Consider the following 25,133-nt stretch of genomic DNA (forward strand, 5'->3'; position numbering starts at 1 on the left):
TTTAAACTTACTTCCTATGGCTAACAAAGAAGTAGCTCAGCAAAGTATTCAAAGCCACAGCCGCCTGATTCCTGAAGCTGGAGGAGAAAACAGCACATATTTTTTCACACATATATCAACACATCATCATGAGATAAGGCCCAAGTCAACTTTTATCTCTAAGATGTTCCTTTTCAAAGAATTCCATTTTGCAGCTATTACGAACAAATCAGAACAGACTATTCTCAAGGCAGACTGGCAAAATAAATAAGAGAATTGATTTTCTACCCGGAGTCTTATGTTAAAGAGTAACCTAACTGACCTGAAATTAACGCTGTTAGAAAATGTGCAATTTGAAGCTGTTTCTACCTTCTTTCCAGCAGCTGCATTATTATTATTATACTGTGCATGTTGTTCTAAAGAGAAACTGTTAAAACAGTAACTAAGTTCTTTTATAGTATCAACTGCAAATGTACCTCTTATGGTCTCATCAGTATAAACCAAATTCAACTGTCCTTAGCCTCCAAGAACTGTAAAGTTTTTCTTTAAAAGTAAAACAAGTTTTTATCAACTTATAGCAAACCACTTACTCAACAATTTAGTTGCAAAATTAAAAGACAATTCCTTGAGAATGTTTTCTGGCCCCAAGAACACAGTAAACCATTAAGAAACACCAAATTTTTTTTTCTCTAATTCCTGACTAACCTTTAAGCAATTTCTTCTAAATAAACATTTATCCCATGTGGTTTCTTTCAGGCATTTATTTTCTTTACCGATTTAAGCTTGAAATTTATAGTAAGGTTTCTCTGAGAATGCGCTTTAAAATTTTCCCCTCATTTCAAATAAGGTTAATACCTATTTGTGGAATGGAATAGTTACCTATTTTTATACTGCAGTTTTGATATGGTAATGGGAGAGAAGGGGTGAAGGCAGTAGGAATAAATGCCAATTCAATATAAATAAACACAATTCTTAATTCTTCCTAAAAGCAAGTAGTTCAGTAATACATTAGTGTCCACACATGGCTTAGCTTATACTACCTTAATTTGTACTAAGACACACACATATACACATACATTTATATGTAAATATATAACATATACATATACACAGGCAAAAAATAAATGAGGCAATTTTTTAACTTAAAAAAATTAAGAAAATGTACATCAGAATTTCCACTGCATATACTGTACAAAGTTTAGTATTTTCAAAACAAAACTGCTTGGGGGCTGCCTAGCTGGTTCAGTTGGTAGAGCATGTGACTTTTTTTTTTTTTTAAGATTTTACTTTTATTTATTCATGACGTACAGAGAGAGAGAGAGAGACAGAGGCAGAGACACAGGTAGAAGGAGAAGCAGGCTCTATGTAGGGAGCCTGATGCAGGACCCATCCCGAGACCCCAGGATCACGCCCTGGACTGAAGGCGGCGCTAAACTGCTGAGCCACCTGAGCATGTGACTCGATTTCAGGGTTGTAAGTCTAGCCCCACATTGGTTGCAGAGTTTACTAAACAAACTCTGTCATTGTGTTATCGCTAATAATAAATGCTATTGGTCATCAACAATCCTGTGTGTAAAACCTCTAGTAATTAGAAACTACAATTCTATACACAAAAAAAGAGGAATTTCATTGTTTGTAAACTGTACTTACATAAACCTGATTCTAAAAACAAAACACTATAATCCTAAAAAAACAAAAACAAAACACCAGGTCCAGCAACAGTCTTGGTACTTAATTAAGAAACACCACCATAACCTAAAGGGTTTATCTAGATAGCAAAGATGAATTTCAACGGGTCTTTGATGTCTTAATTCAAAATTTTATGCAAAAATTTGGGGGCTAATTACAAATGAGAGTAAGGAAGGACTGTGTATAGCCCAATCACATTCCTAAATCCCAAAAGGGGTTTCCAACCCCCAAAATGAGTAACCAGCTTTTCCTCCAGTCTATTAGGCAGGCATTTGCCTCAATGTGCTATATCAAACAGGACTACCAAATTGTATCATGACAGTCCAACTCACTCAACTCTCAAAGAGTAAATACAACTTACCCTAGATAAGTTGACATTTTGATTTATCCTGCATTAACTAGGAAGACAAACATTCCTGATATCTGTCACTTAACCACCCACCCCCTAGGTTCTCAGGTCTTTTCAGGTGCTAGAACATCTTGTAGTTTCTACCTCTCCCATCTAGTTCAGCCACAAATGCTTTAAATTAAACAGTCTTGTTTGAAGATAAAAAGTAAAATAAAAACTTTCACTGCACATTTCCAATATTTCCACAAATCTCTTCAATTCTCAATCCTAGATGAATTTATTTTACTCAAGCCACAAAGGAAACATTTCTCTATGCGTCACTAAGTTTTAAATTCCAACCAGAGGGGAAAGAAGGCATCAAAGCAAATTAAAGCCTCAGAGGAAATGTCTTCGTAGAATGTCCCTTTTTTACACATTTAGGACTTAAAATCTCAAATATTCAGCCTTTAAAAAAAAATTTCACCCAAACGTAGAAACAGAATCTCATGATAAATGCAAAGATTATTGTTGTCCTTCATATAGCTATGGAGAATTAAGATCATTCATAATTGTGTAGGGTGGAAACAATCTAGGATAAGGAATGGATAGACAAATGTGGTACAGTCATACAACCGAGTATTATTTGGCCATAAAAACGAATGAACTAACATATGCTACCACAAGGATGAATGTTGAAAATGTTCTATTGAGTCAAAGACGCCAATCACCAACAAACAAATGAACACACACACATTAAGTGATTCCATTAGTAGGAAATGCCTAGAAAAGCGAAATCTATAAATACAAAGTAAATTAGTGGTTGCATAGGGCTGGTGAGTGGGACTGTAGAGGGTGGTGCCTGAAGAGGCTTCTTTTTGAGATGATAAAGCTCTAACGTTGGCTGTGGTGATGGTGCATACATCTGTTCTACTAAAAAACAATGAATCATACGCTGCAAATGAGTGAACTGTATCTCAATGAAGCTCCTAAGAGTAACTAAGATTAGTATTACTTGATAATGGCCTAGGGATTTTCTAGCCTTAAAGAGCTACTGAAATATAATGAACTGCACAAAATTTGTTCAGTTCTGCCATTATGTACGTTCTCCTGAGACCATCACCATAATCAAGGTAAGTTTCTTCATGCCCCTTGTCCATCTAATAGGCTGGTTTATTCATACACAGAACATCGAAATAAAGATAACTCAAAAACACTGTCCTCACACATGATCAGACTTCCTCTGCCACAGCAGCACCACCTCCCCCACCACCTCTGCCCCCGACAAAACTAGCTAAAGTTCAGCAGTTCCCCTATGGGTATTCATGGGTAATTCATGCTCTACAGATAAACCTTCTGCCAACTGTTTATTCTTTATACCCACTGCCCATGAGGTCCCATCACCTCTGAACTATCTGAACTGAGGGTCTGATTGACATCTTACCTCCACTCTACCACCCTGTCGCTATTCTGCTAGAAGTTACTACTCCTCAGTGGCTTCAAAATACCAATAGAAGTTGTCACAAGTTCAACATAGTGTAGGAGATCATCAATGATCTGGTACTGCCTACCTCTTCCATTCTCTTCAATATACTTCCCACACACCTAATGCTCCAGTCACCCCCTGAAGACTGGGTAAAGCACACTTGTTTCCATAGTACCTGAGCTCACCTAATCCTAGAAATGAAAGCATTGTCATTTTATAATCTCTTCACACTGATCTTTATTCTCCCTCTAGAGTAGTCATTATTAACCATAGTGATGTGATTGTCAGGTGTGTCAGAAATAATCCATTTCTAATGGTTACACTGGCTCCTATACTTAAGGTAACTTACATATATAATAATAGATTCCAAGTCTTCCTTATGTGCCTCATGTGTTTCAGATGATGATGAGACATTGCTGGATATCACAATCTTTCCCGCTACTCTTTTCTTAAAGTGCCTCTGGAAATGCCCCCAACCCACCTTTATGTCCCTCCACCACACAGAGCTCTACTAGCCTCTCTATAAGGAAAGAGACCACAGTCTTATTACCAGAGAACCATGTGCTCAGCTCAGTGAGGAACAACAAATACCAAAGAGTTAAAAAGAAGCCACAAGAGGGGGCGCCTGGGTGGCTCAGTCAGTTAGCATCTACTTTTGGCTGAGGTCGTGATCCCATGTTCCTGGGATCAAGTTCTGTGTTGGGTTCCCTGCTCAGCAGGAGCCTGCTTGTCCCTCTCACTCTGTACGTACACTTAATCTATCTCTCGCTCTCAAATAAGTAAAATCTAAGAGAGAGAGAGAGAGAGAGAGAGAAAGCCACAAAATACTTTTTGTCCTAAGAGCAAAGGAAACTGATTTCAGGTACCTTTATAAGTCCAAAGTGATATAAGCAGTTACTTATCATCAAATTCATATGAAAAAGATATAGAACCATAAAGTCACAGCATTATAAAACCAGTTAAATTAAAATTCAAGGTAGGATATTTAATGATCTCTTGCCCTAACACACATTTTACCAAAATACATACATGCACACACCCACACAATAATAAAGATTCCAAATACCAAAACCACACTCAGACTCTAGGGAGGGATTACCAGAAAGAAGTTACTTTTGAAAAAAAAGAAAAAAAAAGTTACTTTTGACTATTCCTCATTTTAAGAACAAGGAGAAAATCCTCCACAGAATCAACTTTGGAGCGCCAAGTATGCGGAGATAAAGGGAACTTCCTTCAAATACAGCTCAACACATTGTATAGAAATAGGAACCCACTTTTTGCTATTTATGAATAAAAATCATTCCAGCAATTTTATTCTTTTATATCATCTATGAAAAGACTAGCTATATTAATAAAGAACAACTCTATACTGCAGGCCCCAAAAAGCATTTATAATCAATACTAGCACAAAATTCAGATAGAAAAACATTTAAAGAAATATCCACCTTAATGAACATTTCCCTAAAATGTTACCACCATAATTACTTGAGTAACAATCAAACCATTTTCTCACAGAAGTCTGTTAAATAATTTCAATTTGATACGACCAAGATAAACAGACCAATTTGAAAACCCACAAGGCACATCATCTTTATCACTGCTGACACCCAGAAGGCATCTCAGTCTCCATCAACCCACATGAATGGTCCAGCATTAGAGGTGCATAGACCAAAACCTCACAACTTCCTAGCTACCCCTCAACTTCCACAAGTTAGATCCTCTAACATGTGGAAGAGAAAATAATATAGGATTTTATAAAATCACATGACCAGAGTGACTAAGAGAGAATAGTCCAAGTTACCATGCACATACACAGTCCCACACATCAGGCTCCCTCCATGGAGCCTGCTTCTCCCTCTGCCTTGTGTCTCCGCCTCTCTCTCTCTCTCTCTCTCTCTCTCTCTCTCATGAATAAATAAATAAATCTTTAAAAATAAATAAAAATAAAAAGCTTATCTTTAAAAAAAATAAAATTCATTTTCACCTGTTTTCTTTTTTTACTTAACATGGCTACCAGAAAATTCTTAATTGCATAAGTGGCCCACATATTCTTTCTACTAGGCCATGCTAACCTAGACTGATTTTTAAAAGCTGAGCTAATCAACTTACAACTTAAGATAAACTCTAAGAGCTTCCCTCTGTGTTTGGGAAAGGATCCAAAATCCCTAACAAGTGCCCTGAAGGCCCCGTGTGACCTGCTCATCATCTATTATTACCATGCTCTCCTCTCCAACTACGCTGGCCTTCTTTCAGTAATGAATTATGGGTACTTTCCAGTAGAAGCACCGTCTTAAATATTTTATCTATTTCAATTCACTTAATTCCACGCAATCCCATAAAGGAACATCCCATTTTATAGATGTGTAAATTATGGCATGGGGAAGGTTAAGCGTTTCAACTTGGATAGTTAAGTGATAGAGAAATGATTTAAAACCACAGCTGTCAGATTCCAGAGTCCATACTTTTAACCACTTGGTCAACTAAGCTGCCTCATTTTCCCACACAATTAAAATTAAATATAATGACACAGACTGAAGACAGTCAATCATTTCTTTGCAGGAAGATCAAAATCAGCCTTTAGTAGGTGAAGACCTTTAACATCTCCAAGGGTCAACAGGTTACCCTAGCCCTTGTCCCAAGCACTATATACTCTATTTCTATATATCTCAAACAGATGAAAGTATTAACTTGTTCTACATTTTACTAGCTGCAATATTTGTATAACACTCCAAATAATATAAAGTTAGGGTCCCCTTTACCTATTTCCAAACCAGTTACTTCCCCCAAACCCTCAAAGAAACCACTGTCAGTTTGATGGGTCTCTCCAAATGTTCTTAGAAGTATGTGTCCCATGAAAATGCTCAACATCATCAGTAATTAAGGAAATGTAAATGAAAGTCACACTGAGATTGCTTCATATCCTCTAAATGACTATAATTTTTTTCTTAAGGAAAATAATAGAGGTCTTAGCAAGGATGTGAAAAATCAGAATTCTCATATTGTGCTGGGAGAAATGAAAAATAGTGCATCCTCCATGGAAAACGATATGGCAGTTCCTCAAAAAAATTAAGAAGAGAATTACCACATGATCCAACAATTTCTTCTGGATATACACCCAGAAGAAGTGACAACAGGTACCCAAAGAGATATTTGTACAGCAGATATTCCTAACAGCATTATTCACCATTGCTGAAAGGATAATGTGGTATGTATATATACAAATGGAATCTTCATTATTCAGCCATAAGAAGGACTGAAGCACATTATAATGTGGATAAATCTTGGAAACATTACACTAAGTATAAAATAAGCCAGGCATAAAAAGTTACCTATTATACAACTCCATTTATCAGAATAGGTAAATCCAGAGAGACAGAAATCAGACTAGTGGTTGCAGGGGGCTGGAGGAGGAAGAAATGGAGTGACTGCTTACAGGTAGGGGTATTCTTTCTGGAGTGATGAAAATGTTCTGGAATTTGTAGTGATGGTTGTACAATCTTGTCAATATGCTGAAACCCAGTGAACCGCACACTTGAACAGGGTTACTTTCATAATTATGTCAATTTTAGTTCAAGTTTTTTGTAAAGTATGTGTAGATGTTTATATATTCACACATCCACCCACAGAAGAGGATTATTTTGTGGAGTTAATTTTCATAAAATTTATTGATTACTGTTCTAAACATCTTACATATACTTTCTCAATTACTCCTCACAACGTGACTACTTTCCCCATTTTGAAGATGAATAAACTGAGGCAGATTTTTGAGTACCTTAAAGTATAACATTACTTATCTTGCTTTTTTTCTCAATCTGTCATCTTGGTGGCCAATTTATGTTGGTAAGCACAAATTTAGCTTATTCTTTTTAACTGCCACATGGATTTCCACAGTACAGGCAATTAACCTTGTGTCTTTTCTTCAGCGTCCTCAATCACAGCATCCTCTAAACCTCAAACTAAGCTGTCTGTGGCCTATCCCAACATACCAGAGAGCCTGGAGAGCCCAGCAGAAGACTTAGAGAGAAGTGACTGCCTGGTCTTCCTTCCAGGCCTCAGCTCCCAGGTCCCCAACCAAACATGGGAAGACTAGGGAATCCTGGAAGTAAACATAAGTCTCAATAATTCACTTACTTACTCCTTTAGCAGAAAGGTAGGGATTATCACTCCAAACAGCTACAAATTACTAACGGAAAAGAGAGAGCAGTTCAAAAGCTTAATTACAATTCTAACATTATTACGGATGAAGGCACTAATTAAAAAGTGACTCATCTAAAGAGGTAAAAAATATCCAGGATTACAGTGGCCTCCAAAAGTGGTAGCAGACAATCCCAGATGCTGGCATTTTATCCATTACCCCTATTTGAAGTTTATTTTAAAAATGAAAAATAAAAACAGCTGAAACAGAAGGAAGAGGTTGGTTCCAAAATCAGTACTGATGAGAATATTTCCCTTAAGAATTAGTCCTTCAGATGTGGATTAGTTATTCTATCGGGCTCTATGAGACCTTTTAATAAAATACCTGGAAGTGATGAATGGATAAAAATACATGGTATAATCATACACTGGAAATAGTGTCTGGCCATAAAAAGGAATATGGATGCACCTTCAAAATTTATGTGAAAGAGGCCATATATCATATAATACCATTTATATGAAGTGTCCCGAACAGGCAAATTTATAGAGACGAAGCAGAACAGTGGTTGCTATGGGCTGGAAGAGCAGTGACTATTAGTGGCGATGGGGTTACTTTTGGGGATAATGAAACATGTTCAAATTACATAGAAAAAGAAAAAAAAAAATTACATAGAGGTGATGGTGAATTATATGCTTTAAAATATGAATTTTATGGTACACAAATTATAGCTCAGTTTTCTTAAAAAGCATGTTTAAGACATAACAGGATATAAACTTAAATAAACACAATCCACCATGTTGAAAAATGCCTATCATATCAGAGTGAACTATGAGCCATTTAACAATATTGTCATTGGGGAGGAAAAGACTTTTTTCCCTCTTTCCTTTTCTCTTTCCAAATTTTGTACAATGAACATGTAATTTTACAATCAAGAAAAAAAATGAAAGCATCAAACTGGATTATACTGGCCTTTAGATTGTTTTAAAAAAAAAAGGAATGCCAAGAAAATAGGGTTCTCCCCTTCTATTCTTAAGGTTCTCACTTGAGGAGTTCTAGAGAAACAAATGAACTAAGGGAAGAGCAAATGCATGAATTTTTTGGGCAGAGAAAAGAAAAGATGCTTACCACACCAACTCATTATAACTGAGCTATACCCTGCTAAGACACAGTGTTGGAAGAGACAAAAGAGAAGGGGAACAAAAGTCAAGTAGATTCCTTCTCTCCGCTGCTGTTTGTTTCCTATGACAGACATTGATTTCCTTAATTGCTTTGAACAGTGAAGTGACAATCACAATACTGCCAAGCTATTGATAAAAGGTGCCCATACATATGTTCTTGGAATTTCCTCATTCATTGGTCCAGTGGGGTGGTCTACAGGGCAAACCAGGATTTCTCCCACAACTACCCATTGTTCTCAATCACTGGTAGTATATGTTCAAGATCAAGGCCTAACTTGGAGCCCAGCCATGTATTTACTATAACTTAAAAACCACTCATTAACTCTTAAGTCCTGCTTTTGCTTCAAAATTCTATTGCACAAGCTTTCACCCACATCCTATCCCTCAGATTTTAACATAATCCTGCCATGTGCCATTCAGTTGTGTCTGTCTGCAGCTCAGGTCATGATCCTGGGGTCCCGGGATCGAGCCCTGCTTTGGGCTCTACTTCAGGGGGAAGTCTGCTTCTCCTTCTGTCTCCCCCCCCCACCCACTGTTGCTCTTGCACACTCAATCTCTCTCACATAAATAAATATAATCTTTAAAAATAATATTCTTATATTTTACAAACAAAAACCAAATAATTTTTAGCAGCTTTTCTGAAATTAAAAAAACTCAAGCAATGTATCTGTCAGAATTTCATTTATGACCAAAAGTTAAGCTAAACACAAACTCACTTATTTCACACGAGTGCATCATCTGCCACCCCAGTAATTATCCTCCCACCACTGTTTATATCATTGTTATGTTAAAATTGCTACAAGTCAAACAAATGGCTCATTAGTGACGCCTCAGACAAATATAAAAATCAAAATTCAGAAGCCCATAATAAACTCATTTTCTTCACGCAAAGCCATGTGTGGAAACACTAAGTACAGGATCATTGTGATCAACATGTCTTTAACACTAATTATTCACATACATACAATGAACGCTGATGGAGGTATAGGGTAAAATTTAGGGCAGGTAAGCAGACAGATTTACATGCTTACATGCAGGCTAACATGCAGATCTTATTTCTGGTAACTTATGTCAAGAATATATAAAGAACTCTTAGAACTCAATAATACAAAAGAACTCAATTTAAAAATGGGTAGAGAAAGGCACCTGCATGGTACGGTCAGTTAAGCATCCAACTCTTGGTTTTGGCGCAGGTCGTGATCTCAGGGTTGTGAGTTTGAGCCCCACATCAGCCTCCGTGCTCAGCGTGGAGTCGCCTTAAGTCCCTGTCTTCTCCTCCCTGAATCCCTCCCCTCTGTGTGCACACACTTGCACACGCTCTCTCTCTCTGTCTCTCTCTCAAATAAAAAAATCTTTAAAAAAAAGAAACTGGGTAGAGGGTGGTTGGGGGGGATGGGTGAAATAGGTGATGAGGATTAAGGAGTGTGCTTGTAATGAGCACTGGCTGATGAGGCATGCATGGAATTATGGAATCACTATATGTACACCTGAAACTAACATTACATTGTATGTTAACCAGAATACAAATTAAAAAATAAAAATGTGCAGAGAACCTGAATAGACTTTTCCTAAAGAAGATATGCAAATTACCAAAAGCACATGAAAGGATGCTTGGCATCATCATTAGTCATCGGGTAAATGCAAACCGAAACCACAACGATCTATTACTTTAAATCCCTAGGATGGCTATACTCACAAAGATAACTGAGAAAGGATGTGGAGAAACTAGAGCTCTTACATACTGCTGTTAGGAGTGTCAATTCTAGAGTGGTACAGCCCACTCTAGAAAACAGTGTGGCAGGTCCTTAAAACTGTGAGTAGTTTCTTTGCAACTCAACAACTATACTACTACAAATACTCCTAAGAGAAATGAAAACCTGTTCACACCATAAAACCATACAGGAATGTTCACAGCAGCATTATTCACAATACGCAAAAACAGTGGAAACAACCAACATGTCCTTCAACAGATGAACGGGAAACAAAAGGTGGTGTATCCACACAATGGACTATAATTTGACAACAGAAAGGAAAACATACTGATACATTCTACAACACAGAGATGCTTGAAAACATTTTGCTAAGTGAAAAAGGCTAGACACAAAGACTATAATGATTGTATTTTAAGGAAATGTCTGGAATAGACAAATCTGTATAGACAAAAAGATTAGCGGTTGTTTAAGGCTAAGGGGTAGGTGGGGGATAAGAGGAGGTAGCTAAAGGGTACACGATTTCTTTCTGATGTGATAAAAATATTCTAAAATTAACTGTGGTGACAGTTGCCAGATCTGTGAATATACTAAAAACCAATGACTTGTACATTTTAAACAGACCAATTGTAAGGTGTGTGATTATCTCAATGAAGTCACAACAAAAGGGGGGGCACTTTTTTTAAGAATGAGAAACTGGAAAACAATCTATATACCAACCAAAAAAAATTTGTATTTTCAAATTATACAGCCTTCAAAAAGAATGGCCATGAACAGCTCTCTACAACACACCTGGTATGTACTAAGTCCTGCAAAACAGCACACGTTATCATTCCATGTATGTCAATAACTACCCATGCATAGTGTGTATACAAAAAATAAAGAATGTTCAGAAAATTCTTCACTAAACCTCCTAGTCAGTAGTAATTTTCACTTTGACTTTCTGTTTGGCTTTTTATACAAGTGGCATGTATTTTGTTTACAAAAAGGAGAACTTTTTAGTTCATGTTGGTGTCATTTACATGCTAGCTAGCCTCTTTGCTTTCTTAATGCGAGTATACTGGCAAAAGAATTCAGAAGTCAACCTGAACGAGCTCCTACCAGCTAAAAATGAGACAAACTATCATCAGTAAAGCTAACAAAAATAAACTGAGACACAAATTAATATTATAAATTTAAGTATTTAAGTATTAAGTATATAAACTCAAATATTTAAAAGTATCCGTTACCGCTGGAGAACTGAGACTGGTAAATAGAATCAAACACTGCCTTTCTTGTAGGAATTAATCTCACAGTAACCACATAGTATCTCTGCAGAAGTTTCTCTTTATAAAAGTGTTTCAATAAATAAAAGAATAAAATTGAAAAATCACCCTTTTTGCCTTTCATAAAATAATGGATTTCTCAAAAACCATGGAAGCTAAATTACAAAAAGGAAACCAAATACGTGCTTCCTGACAGACGTCTGTACTACCACCTATGAATTATTCTTGCTTAAAGAGAAGGGAGGAGTATAGAAAATCTGCATACGGCCAAGCCTTTTGTGGTCTCCACCTTGGCAACACAGCAGAATCACTTGGAGAGCTTAAAATACTTAAGCCTGGGCCCTAACACTGGAGTTATAATTTAATTAGTCTGAAATATAGCCTGGACATTAAAATTTTTTCTGAAACTCCCCAGGTGGTTCTAACATGCAGCTACAGTGAAGATCCCTGCTCTAGGCTTAACCATCAATTCACAGGAATATAGAGGACTGAGAAACAAAGCTAAAAACTACAAAGGTAAAAATCAACTAATCTATTGTGACAGGGCAAAAACGATCCAGTTTCTTCAACATACAGCAAGGTAACAAAATGGCATAAGAATCAAAGATTAACGGGATCCCTGGGTGGCGCAGCGGTTTGGTGCCTACCTTTGGCCCAGGGCGCGATCCTGGAGACCCGGGATCGAATCCCACGTCAGGCTCCCGGTGCATGGAGCCTGCTTCTCCCTCTGCCTGTGTCTCTGCCTCTCTCTCTCTCTCTCTCTCTGTGACTATTATAAATAAATTTTAAAAAAAATTAAAGAATCGAAGATTAAGAGGCTTAAGAGTGGGGTGCCTGGCTGGCTCAGTCTATAGAAGCATGCGACTCAACCTTGGAATTGTGAGTCTGAGACCCATGTTGGGTGTAGAGATTACTTTAAAAATAAAAACAAGCTTTAAAAAAAAAAAGCTTAAGAGAAATCAACCAACTGCAAAGTATAGAACTTATTTGGATCTAAAGTTGGAGGGGTAGTGTATAGAGGAAATGAGATAGGCCATAAACTGATAATTGTTCAAGTTAAGTGATAAGGGTCATGGGGTGATTCATTATACTAGTCTCTGTATATTTATTGATGCTCAAAACTACCCATTTTAGAAAGCTTTAAATTTTTGAAACATTTGGGGCACCTGCATGGCTCAGAGGTTGAGCGTCTGACTTCGGCTCAGGTCATGATCCCCAGGGCCTTGGAATTGAGTCTCGCATTGGGCTCCTTGCAGGGAGCCTGCTTCTCCCTCTGCCTATGTCTCTGCTTCTGTGTGTCTCTCACGAGTAAATAAATAAAATCTTTTTTTAAAAAAATTTTGAAACTTTTTTTTGAAGTTAAAGACCTTTTTTTTTTTTAAAGATTTTATTTATTTATTCATGATAGACACACACAGAGAGAGGCAGATACACAGGCAGAGGGAGAAGCAGGCATCATACAAAGAGCCTGACATGGGACTCGATCCAGGGTCTCCAGGATCACACCCTGGGCTGCAGGCGGTGCTAAACCGCTGCGCCACCGGGGCTGCCCCTGAAGTTAAAGATCTAATATGACTGAAGAATAAGTCATAGTTCACACAAATCAGTAAGAAAATGAAAATTACCTCCAATATTCTTTAAAAGACACTTATAAGAAAATGAGAAACTTGCAAATGAGAAGACTGGAAGCAATTATTTGCAAAGCATGTATCTGATAAAAAGCTTGCATCTCAAGTCTCAAAACTCAGTAAGAAAATAAATTTTTAAATGTTCATTTAAGAGAGAGAGAGAATGTGTGCATGAATGTGGGGAGAGAGGCCAAAGGAAAGGGAGAGAATCTCAAGCAGGCTTCTTGATGGGTGCAGGGCCTGGCATGGTGCTCAAACCCATGACCCTGACGGGGATCAAGAGTCAGAAGCTCAACCGACTGAGCTATCCACATGCCCTAAATGTTCAAAAGACTTAAATAGAACACTACCAAAAAAAAATCTATGAACAGCAACTACATGAAAAAAATGTTCAACACTTTTAATAATTAGGGAAATGGAAGTTAAAACCACAAGGAGAGGGGTGGGTAGCTCAGTCAGTTAAGCGTCTGCCTTCAGGTCCTGTTTCTCCTTCTCCCTCTGCCCCTCCCCCATTGTGTGTGTGTGTGTGTGTGTGTGTGTGTGTGTGTGTGAGCTCTCTCTCTCAAGTAAATAAAATCTTAAAAAAAATTTTCTTAAGTAATAAAAAAATTTAGAGATCCACAATGAGATAACTCTTATTCTTTAGAATGGCTAAAATAAGGAGGGTGAAAATGTAGATAAATTGGAGCCCTTATTAGTAGCTAGTGGGAATGTTTAATGATGCAGTCACTTTGGAAAACAGTTTGGCAGTTCCTAAAAACATTAAACATAAGGTTACCATAGGTCCCTATCAAGGAAACGGACAGCATAGGCCCACACAAAAACTTGTATACAAATGTTCATAGCAGCATTATTCACAGTATTTGAAAAGTGGAAACCATCCAAAAGTCCATCAGCTGATGAACCAAGAAAATGTTAGAGCTACCCAATGGAATGTTATTTAACAATAAAAAAAGAATGAAGTATCAGTGTTATCTAGTTTGATATAATTACACAGAGATATATTTATAGATGTGTATATACACAGGTCAGTATGCATATATATTTATTTCCTTGCTATCAGCTCTCAGAACCCAGAAGCAATGACATCCCAGTGGCAATGGTCATAACTACTGCCCAGATCTTGGTTTCTAGTACCATTCTCCAATATAAAGAAGCACAGCTAGAGAGACAGCTGATTCTAGGACTAAAGCAAGAATACCCAAGGTGATTGTGGAACAACTTGTGCTGCCAGACAGTAAAAAAGTTCTCAAACAGAAACGCACACATACACTGTGGTTAGAGTACCACAGGGAGACAGCAACCAGGTGAAAGTTCCCAGCAGCAAAAGCTAAAACAGTATTAACACAATGAATTAATATTGGATTATAACCCAAGATATAAAATGACATATTTGAGTGAATAAATGAACGAGGGAGAATAAATGTTCATGTAGAAGAATTCCAAATCATTTTTATTAGATATTCTTGCCCTCAAGGAAGTAGAACCTAACTCCCCATTCCTTATGTGTGGACTATATACACAGTGACTTCTTTTCAATAAGTATGGTCTGGAAAGAGGATTGGGGAAGGAGGCAGGTAGAGGAGAAGCTTTACAGTGAAACAATCTAACATACACTATTTTATCCAGGTGATCAAGCTTAATATCAACAGTGCTAAGTCATGTTGATAGTATATACTCTTGATATGAAGTAATAGGAATGGCATTTTCCTCTGTGGCCTCCCCACCCAGAACCCATAAATCCAGTCTAATCATGAGAAAAGCTTCAGATAAACCCCTTGGAGACTTTTTGCAAAATACCCATCAATACTCCTCAAAACTGCCAAGGTCATCAAATATAAGGAAAGCCTAAATAAACTATCACAGCCAAGAGAACGCTGAGGAGGCATGACCACTAAATATAATGTTGGTATCCTGGATGGGATCCAGAAACAGATGAATAACATTAGGTAAAAACTAAGAAAACGTGAATGGAGTATGAACTTTAGTTTATTATAAACTAGGATCCAACAATGTTGGTTCATTAACTGTGACAAATATAACATACTAATGTAAGATGTTAGTAACGGGAGATTGGCTGTGGGGTATATGGGAACTTTCTGTACCACCTTTTTAATTTTTCTGTAACACTACCAACTATTCTAAAATTAAAAGTTTACTTAAAAAAAAAAATGAAGTGGGCACCTGGCTGGCTCTGTTGGGAGAGCATTCAACTCTTGATTTCAGGATCCTGAGTTTAAGCCTATGTTGGGTGTGGAGCCTACTCAAAAAAAAACAAAACAAAAAAGCAAAAAACCAAAAACAACAACGACAAAGCATCAATACATGTCACAACATGAACACTTAATTATAATAAGTGGAAGAAGCCAGTCACAAAAAGCTGCATATTGTATACCTCTGTGTATCTGAAATATCCAGAAAAGGCAAATCCAGAGACACAAAACAGAGTAGTGGTGGCCAGGGACTCGTGAGAGGTGTGAAAAGGAAGTAAGTCTTAAAGGGTACAGGGTTGATTTGGGGGTGATGAAAATGCCCTAAAATTATACAGTGATGTTCCACAACTCAATGAATATACTAAAAAGCTCTGACCTGTACACTTTAGGACTAAAATTCTCAAAACTTGCTGGTTGAGCATAAAATGGTAGGACTTTGGAAAATGGTTTGGTAGTTTCCAAACCTAATCTTTTTTTTTTTTTAAATGTTTTTTTTAATTTTTATTTATTTATGATAGTCACAGAGAGAGAGAGAGAGAGAGACACAGAGACATAGGCAGAGGGAGAAGCAGGCTCCATGCACCGGGAGCCCGATGTGGGATTCGATCCCGGGTCTCCAGGAACGCGCCCTGGGCCAAAGGCAGGTGCCAAACCGCTGCGCCACCGAGGGATCCCCCAAACCTAATCTTATGACCCAGTTATGCCACCCCTAGAATTCATATACCTAATCTTATGACCCAGTTATGCCACCCCTAGAATTCATCCAAGAGAAATACAAGTGTTGAGAGAAAAAAAACTTTTTTCCTCTATCAACTTAGGTTCCGTGATTGGGGAGCCTGTGAATTTAAAGAACAGGCAGATTAACAGGAAAAAATTTACAAAGTTTATTCATAGACCCATGTGGAAACACAAAAGAAATAGTTCTCTAACTAAAGATAGGGATCAGCATGCCTAACTAACTAGAGAATAAAAGGAGGATGAGAAAAAACTTCATAGTTCGAACCAGTGGGAGCAAGGTTTGTGATAATGTTCACTTATAAAGGAGAGAATTGTTGTCTCTGTCTTTTTTCAGGCCAGTAGGACTCTTCCAGAAAATAATTTATATCAATCTCCAGAAGTTTCTGCCCTCAGTCAGATAAGGGAAGCTTTCTTTAGGCTCTTTTCTAAATCTGTTGAATCTCAAATGTCTTCAGCTTAAAATAATCTTCATACCGACTCCCAAAGTCCAAGTGTGTCCCAAAAAATACACATCCATTCCGACACCTACACATAAATGCTCACAGCACATTTATAATGATCAAAATGTCCATCAACGGACAGATATAGTATAGCCACACAATGGAATCCTAACTTAGTTATAAAAAGGCCTGAGCTACTGATTCACACAGTATGGGTAGATCTCCAAGTAATTATGCTGACTCAAAAAGCCAGACCTAAAGTATACACAGGACTCTTATTAAAACTCTAGAAAATGCAAACTAATTTATAGTGACAGAAAGCAGAGCTGTAGGTCCTTGAGAGGAAGAATGGGAGGCACTACAACTGGGCATAAGGAAACTTTTAGGCAACAGTTAAGCTCATTTTTTTATTGTGATGATTGTTTCACAGGTACATACTTACATCAAAACTTAAATTGTGGGGATCCCTGAGTGGCTCAGTGGTTTAGTGCCTACCTTCGGCCCAGGATCAAGTCCCACATCGGGCTCCCTCCATGGAGCCTGCTTCTCCCTCTGCCTGTGTCTCTGCCTCTTTGTGTGTGTGTGTGTGTGTGTTTCTCTCATGAATAAATAAATAAAATCTTAAAAAAAAAAAACTTAAATTGTATGCTTTATGGGATGCGTGGGTGGGTCAGTGGGTTAAGTGTCTGCCTTTGGCTCAGGTCATGATCCCACAGTCCCAAGATTGAGCTCCCCAGTCTAGCTCCCTGCTCAGTGGGGAGTATTCTTCTCTCTTCCCCTCCTCCTGCTCTTTCTCTAATAAATAAATAAAATCTTTTAAAAAAAATTGTATGCTTTAAAAATGGGTGGTTCAGTGGTTGAGCATCTGCCTTTGGCTCAGGTGGTGATTCCAGGGTTCTGGGATTGAGTCCTACATCAGTCTCCCTGCAGGGACCCTGCTTCTCCCTCTGCCTATGTCTCTACCTCTCTCTGTCTCTCTCATGAATAAATAAAAAAAATAAAAATGTGTAACTTAGTTTATCATAAAATAAAGCTATTAAGAAAGAAAAGAGCTAATACAGGTTAAGTTGTTATAAATCAGTACGAAATGAGAATTACTACCAATGTTTGACACAAGAAAAGGTTCTAAGGTTTAAGAGGGGAAAAACAAATGCAGGAAATTACATGCAAGAGAATCAGTACTATTTCATAGAACTGTAGGTCCACGTAGGAGGAAAAAGAAATTAGATGATAAATCTTTATTTTCCACATTATACTGTTTACCTAGTAAGCGTGAAAAGTATTATCAGACATACACTGTTAAAGAGGCCAGAAACAGAACTTACAGCCAAAGACAAATGGTCAGTACGCACGCAGTGTTTTACTACTGGTCAAAGTCAGGTAAACATGTCAATTGAAATAATATTACCAATTTTTGCAGATAAAACTGGCTAAGACTAAGTATAAAGAAGTACAAAATTTATACAAAAGTCTTCTAACTGCAAACATCCTAAAAGTTCACATTCCAATATGCTAATTCAATTTATATATATATATATATATATACACACACACACACACACCTGCATAGAAATGAGGCTATACCAAGACTTTTTTTGCCATTTACTTTCTTTTATCCAATGAATCTATATTATTTAAAATGGGGAAGAAGGCGCATTTTAGGTCATTCCTTTAATCAGAGTTCTGAAAAAAAGCAGAAAGCAGTTCAAAACCAAAATACCAAATGAATAAGAGCTGACCTACCTATCCTTTGACCAACACATAAAGGATACAGATGAAGAAATTGAGTCAAAGGCAAGCAAAGAATATCACTAGATTTGAGTAAACCACTACACCTCTACCAGGTAGAGTTACTTGGAAGATCTGGGTAGCAGGCAACCCCCCTAGGACATCCCCATTCTTGCAAAGGAATGAAATCCCTCAAATGCTAGAACTAAATACTGAATGTGTAAGTACACCACCACCCTTATCTCCTTCCCTCCTTTTTCGTGGGCAATGTATACAGCAAACAGATGCCAAGACCATAATTATGCAGTACGCAAGACTCAGTTTTGGAAAGAAGACTAATCACCTTGGGTTTGTCTTTGCCTTTCTTTAATCTCATTTTTGTGGCTATTGAAACAGCTTCACCCACTCCGTAACACTCACTTTGTCAGGGGCTGCAAGGACAGCTATGATAGCTGTGACAGGCTTTTAAAGAGACTTAGACATTCTGACCAATTACTAGGAGCCCATGTTCTTCTGCAGAACTGAGCCCCAAACAAAACACAGAATTGAGAACGTGTTAACAATGACTAAGGAACTACAGATTACTTCCTTAGAATCAAGTATCAGGAGGGGCTCCTGGGTGGCTCAGCCAGTGGAACAGTTGTCCAACTCTTAACTTCAGCTCAGGTCATGATCTCAGGGTTGAGAGATCAAGCCCCTTATGATTCTCTCTCTTTGCTCCCCATCCTCCCATCCCTACCAAGAAGAATTAAGTATCATTAAACCAGGCAAAAAACCTGAGAAATGCTTCATCCAAATGATTTTACACACACACACACTGGGTAGAAATAAAATAACAAACACTATTAGTTGTCTGTAGACAAGCCCGATACATACTCTTGTTGAATAAACTGTAACATACAGAAGGAAGAATAAAACCAAGATGAGTAAGAACTTGCACAAGGTGAAGGAATATTACTGTTTCTATGTGGATTTTCATTAACCACTACTTCTAGCCCTTACTGGCAAATGCATTTAGTTCAAGAAACAAGTACATTCATTGCTAAGCATTTGAAAACAAAGCTAAAAATTGAACCCAGTAAATCTCATTAATGCCATTCCACAATACCATAGCATAAAATACAGTACCCTCAGAGGCACCTGGGTGGCTCAGTCAATTCAGCATCTCTGACTCTTGATTTCAGCTCTGGTCATGATGTGCAGGTCTTGGGATCAAGCCCTGTATCCCTGCGTCAGGCTCCTCCCTCAAGTAGGGAGTCTGCTTGGGATTCTCTCTCCCTCTTCCTGTCTCTGCTTCTGCTCCTGCCCCTTGCGCCCCCAGCCCCCCACACACACTCACTCTCTCAAATAAATAAAGCTTTTATTTTATTTTAAAGCTTTTATTTATTTATTCGAGAGAGAGAGAGAGAGAGGGGCAGAGACACAGGCAGAGGGAGAAGCAGGCTTCATGCCGGGAGCCCGACGTGGGACTTGATCCTAGGACTCCAGGATCGCGCCCTGGGCCAAAGGCAGGCGCCAAACTGCTGAGTCACCCAGGGATCCCCTAAATAAAGCTTTTAAAAAAAGAAAAAAGGGCATCTGTGTGGCTCAATGGTTGAGTGTATGCCTTTGGCTCAGATCATGATCCCGGGATCAAGTCCCACATCAGGATTCCTGCATGGAGCCTATTTTGTCTCTCTGCCTAGGTCTCTGCCTCTCTCTCTGTGACTCTCATGATAAAATAAAGATATTTTTAATTAATTAGTAAAGAAAAATATATAGTGCTCTCAGATTAAAACATACACTGATGCCATCTGCTACCCTAACCAGCTTAGCTAGCCTCACAAAAATACAAGGACAAGGTATTTGGGTTCAGAATTTATTTGAGGAGGGGATATACCAAAAAGAGATTGCTCTTCTCTACATTCAAAATTCCTGCTTGGTGGCAAATGGATGGCCAATACTGCCCACAGTATGGCAGATGTGGCCAAGAAAGCAGGACCAAGTAGTCCCTACTAACTCAGTGACCAGGTTAAAAAAAAAAAAATCACAAAGGTTGGCTAAGACTCACATGAGAAAAGGCAACACACTTTTAGCAAACTTTTAAGAGTCCCAGATTACACAAAGGCTCAGTTCAAGAAATAGCTAATTCAGTAAGTGGTGCTACCACAAATGGAAAACCATTTTGGAGGAAAAATCCAAAGACACTTAACTAGCTCACACTATATATACAGATTGACAAAATATACAACTATAAATGATGTTACCTCTGGATGATAGCATGACAGGTATTATTCGGTGGGGAGGGGTTCATTGTAGGAAAAAGAAATCAACATGTAAAAATTAAAACGTGTAGGGGCAACTGGGTCGCTCAGTGGCTGAGCGTCTGCCTTCGACTCAGGGCATGATCCTGGATCCCAGGTCCTAGGATCAAGCTCTACATCAGCCTCCCCACAGGGAGACTGCTTCTCCCTTTGCCTGTATCTCTGCCTCTCTCCCTGTGTCTCTCATGAATAAATAAAATCTTTAAAAAAAAATTAAAATGTATATACCTGTAACATTATGTGTCAATCATACTCATTTTTTCAAAAAGTAAAAATTACAATTAAAAATTTTTAAAAATTATAACTCCTTATAGTTTCTTCTTGTTTTAAGATGGCCAGTGGTCAATTTCTTAGGAGTTCATACTGAGGATAACTTGATACCTCAGTACCTTAGGACATTCAAGAGGTCTCATCACCTTGCTTAGAGTTAACCTACTTCAGCTTCCAGAATGAAGAACTTGCTATCATCCAATCTCAGCACGTCCTCTGCCCATGTGGTCTTCCAGAAGAGCCCTTCCCCTGCAGAAACTCTATGCCTATCACTTTACCACTAATCACTCTGACTCATTCTTCATGTTACCACCAAACAGCACAGTTAAGAAGGCTGACACCTGGGGATCCCTGGGTGGCGCAGCGGTTTGGCGCCTGCCTTTGGCCCAGGGCGCGATCCTGGAGACCCAGGATCGAATCCCACATCGGGCTCCCGGTGCATGGAGCCTGCTTCTCCCTCTGCCTATGTCTCTGCGCCTCTCTCTCTCTCTGTGACTATCATAAATAAATAAAAATTAAAAAAAAATTATTAAAAAAAAAAAAAAAAAAAAAAAGAAGGCTGACACCTCATTCTTAGGAGCCTCCACATATATATCTTTTAACAAGTAAATCAGTAATACTTTAATATTCTTAATGCCTAAAAGCCAGTTCAACTGTAATCAAAGTCTCATGTCCAGGGAATGTGAGCATGTAATCTCTCCACCACTGAACACATGCTAGAGGAATGGTCCTACACTGCAATAAGCACTACTCTCTCAGAGATTCAGAAACCACATCCCTTGGGAGGGAAACAAGCTGGGAGGGGTCAGAAATGTAGAACAGAGGAGGGACAGATGAATGATCTGGACAAGTACATATCAGATAAACAAATATTCCCTAAATGTGCTGTCTTCACACAGGAGAATCTGTACCTGTTACAAAGTAGCAGATATTATCAAGGGAGCAGACCTAAATAGAGACTTATATGAGTTAAAATGGATAGGTTTTTAAAATATCATTTACCCTAAGAGACAAATAATAATGTTCTTACATCCCAGCTGCACACAATTGGTTGTGATTATTTTGGAGCTTTGTATAAGAAGGATTCTAAGGCTTAATCTAAGCTCAGTGGAAAAAGAGTTTCTCTACTAGAGTCCCCCTGCTGGGCAAGGAAGGAGGAATGGCAACCTTGGATTTCCCACCACTGATCCTTGATAGGCCACAGGGTTACTTCAACTGGTACACAAATTCATACATGCTTTCATGAATTTTTGGTAAAATGACTAACAATGAATCTTACACATGTGTGCGTACCACAATTTTTTGGATGTATTTGATTTTAAGAACTATTTAGGCTTACTGAGAGTCTCATTTTCTAAAAGGAGGGAACGATCTATCTAGTCTACACACCAAGGTCTTTTAGGTACCAAAAAACCTGCATGACTATTAACTACTTTCCCAAAGAAGGAAGCAACTTAGAAAAGACAATCAACACAGGATTTTTTTTTTTTTTAATTTCTATGAGGAAAAATAAAGCCAGGGGAAATTCAGGTTTAAAAAAGTTAGTATGGGGGATCCCTGGGTGGCTTAGTGGTTTAGTGCCTGCCTTCAGCCCAGGGTGTGATCCTGGAGTCACAGGATCAAGTCCTGGATCGGGATCCCTGCATGGGGCCTGTTTCTCCCTCTGCCTGTGTCTCGCCTCTCTGTCTCTCATGAATAAATAAATAAAATCTTTAAAAAAATTTTTTTGTTTTATCAAAAAGTTAGTATGAAGTTAGTGGTAAAGTTAAAACTCTAGGGGATCCCTGGGTGACTCAGCGGCTTAGCGCCTGCCTTTGGCCCAGTGCGCGATCCTGGAGTCCTGCGATCGAGTCCCGCGTCGGGCTCCCGGCATGAAGCCTGCTTCTCCCTCCTCCTGTGTCTCTGCCTCCTCTCTCTCTCTCTCTCTCTCATAAATAAATAAATCTTAAAAAAAAAAAAGTTAAAACTCTCTACTGTAAGGTTGAGGTGATCCTTTAAACTCGTAAGAAACAACACACCAAGCTGAACCCAGTCAGCAGAAAATAAACTCTTGCAAGCAGAAAGGCTCTATCATGTACTACAAAGCTCCGTCTCTCCTAGCAGAGGGAAGCATATGAGCAAAGGTCCTCTTATTAAACAAACATTAATTTAACAGCAAGTCAGGGTGAATTTCCTAGCATACAGAAACAAAACTGTGTCTGATGAAATACTTGCCCATGTTTAGTTAAGCAAGGAACTAACATGATTAAGTCATATTTTTTATGGAAAAGAAATCAGGAAGATTATTTGAAATGAGAAGTACTTGTTCAGCTGGGCAACTTCAGGTCCTATTCAACAATACTGGAATACTAGAACTAAAGAGAACATGCTCAGAGTTGACGGGCATCAGATTTGCTGAGAAAGGAGAATGTGAAGGTAATGATGGGTGTAAACTCAGGAGGGCTTAGCATTAATCCATCCTAATGAGGCTGGCATCTGGGGGCACAGCCTGCTCAATAACAGCCATAAAGAGCATCACTCAATGATGTTTCTGAGTTCTTTGTGACTCATTTATTCAACACTAAGGCCTGAAGTTTTTCTTTAAAAGAGAAAAAGAGGGATCCCTGGGTGGCGCAGCGGTTTGGCGCCTGCCTTTGGCCCAGGGCACGATCCTGGAGACCCGGGATCGAATCCCACGTCGGGCTCCCGGTGCATGGAGCCTGCTTCTCCCTCTGCCTGTGTCTCTGCCTCTTTCTCTCTCTGTATGACTATCGTAAATAAAAAAAATAAAAATTAAAAAAAAATAAATAAAGAGAAAAAGAGGTTTCTCCCAAAACATGAAGTTAAATTTGAAGAAACACTATGAGAAGGTCTAACCAAAAACACCTGAACTACTTAAAACAAGTAACCAAAGATAAAATACCTGCAAAGAATCTCTCTAAAGCACAACCCACTAATGAAGAACCCAACATAGCTTTCTAACAAGATTTCAATTTATTCCCACAAAAAAAACCCCAAAAACAGACACATCCTTTAAAAAAAAAAAAAAAACTTCAGTGAACTGATCTGTACTTCAATTAAATTCACTGACCTGGGACAACACATTTTTCTTAATTTTTTTTTAATTTATTAAGTAATCTCTACACTCAACATGTGGCTTGAACTCATGACCCCGTGATCAAGAACCACACACTATAAGCCAGCCAGGCATCCCTACATTCTATTTTTTATGCCTACCTTCTCCACCCCTTCCCAAAATCCAGTGGGATTATTTTTAATCTGTTAAAGAGTTGGGGCACCTGAGTGGCTCAGTCAGCTAAGTGTCTGCATTCAGCTCAGGCCATGATCTTGGGGTCTTGGGATCGAGCCCCACGTAGGCTTCCTGTTCAGTGGGGAGTCTGCCTCTCCGCCACCACTGATGCGCTCTCTCAAATAAATAAATAAATAAATAAATAAATAAATAAATAAATAAATAAATAAATAAATAAAAATCTTTAAAAACAAAAACGCTATCATAGAGCTGAAAACATCTCCAACCAAGAGATGTTCACTGTGTGGATACAACCAGCTAGTCCACACCAGGGAATGTTCTGGGTCTTTGATAACAACTTGGGGGGTGGAAGGGGCACTATCTTCTGCCCCCAAAGTGTAAGGTCTAATAGGGGAATAAAAACAAATTAGAAGACAATTAAAATATGAAATGCTAAGTGGTACTATAGTGCTAAGTATGGGAGAAATAGAGGAGACACACCTAATAATGCAAAGTGGCAGAAAAATGTAATAAGGAAGGCTTTGTACAAGAAATGACATCTAAACCAATGGCTAATTAACATGAATTAAGAAAGAGAGGAGAGACTGGAAGAGAAAACATGTATGGCAAATGCTCTGAAACTAAGCACATGGTGGGGTTGAGGAAGCAAAGTCCTTCAGTATAGCAAGGCACAGAGAATAATAATTCCAACCGAAGGACAAATTTCTTGAAGAAGCGTATTTGTAATAAACTATGTGGTAAAGCACTTGTGTTATTTGCTGGTTCTCACAAGGATCCTCAAAGGACCATATTGCTAG

At 38.3% G+C, this 25,133-nt stretch overlaps 1 protein-coding gene across 2 annotated transcripts in view; it reads right to left on the reverse strand.

The window, feature by feature from the left end:
• The window catches only part of IGF2BP3 (insulin like growth factor 2 mRNA binding protein 3), a 147,610-nt gene that overhangs the window by 42,076 nt on the left and 80,401 nt on the right, over positions 1-25,133 (reverse strand). The window contains exon 1 of one of the 2 annotated variants that reach the window (XM_055314537.1): positions 5,464-5,512. The exons of the other annotated variant lie outside the window; for it this stretch is intronic. Coding sequence (XP_055170512.1) covers positions 5,464-5,487 — 24 coding nt within the window. The 5' untranslated portion in view covers positions 5,488-5,512. Of the gene's footprint in view, positions 1-5,463; positions 5,513-25,133 lie in introns of those variants that run through there. 2 annotated transcript variants of the gene reach the window in all.

Source organism: Nyctereutes procyonoides, unplaced genomic scaffold (assembly GCF_905146905.1).
Source record: "Nyctereutes procyonoides isolate TBG_1078 unplaced genomic scaffold, NYPRO_anot_genome, whole genome shotgun sequence".
Lineage (NCBI taxonomy): Eukaryota > Metazoa > Chordata > Mammalia > Carnivora > Canidae > Nyctereutes > Nyctereutes procyonoides.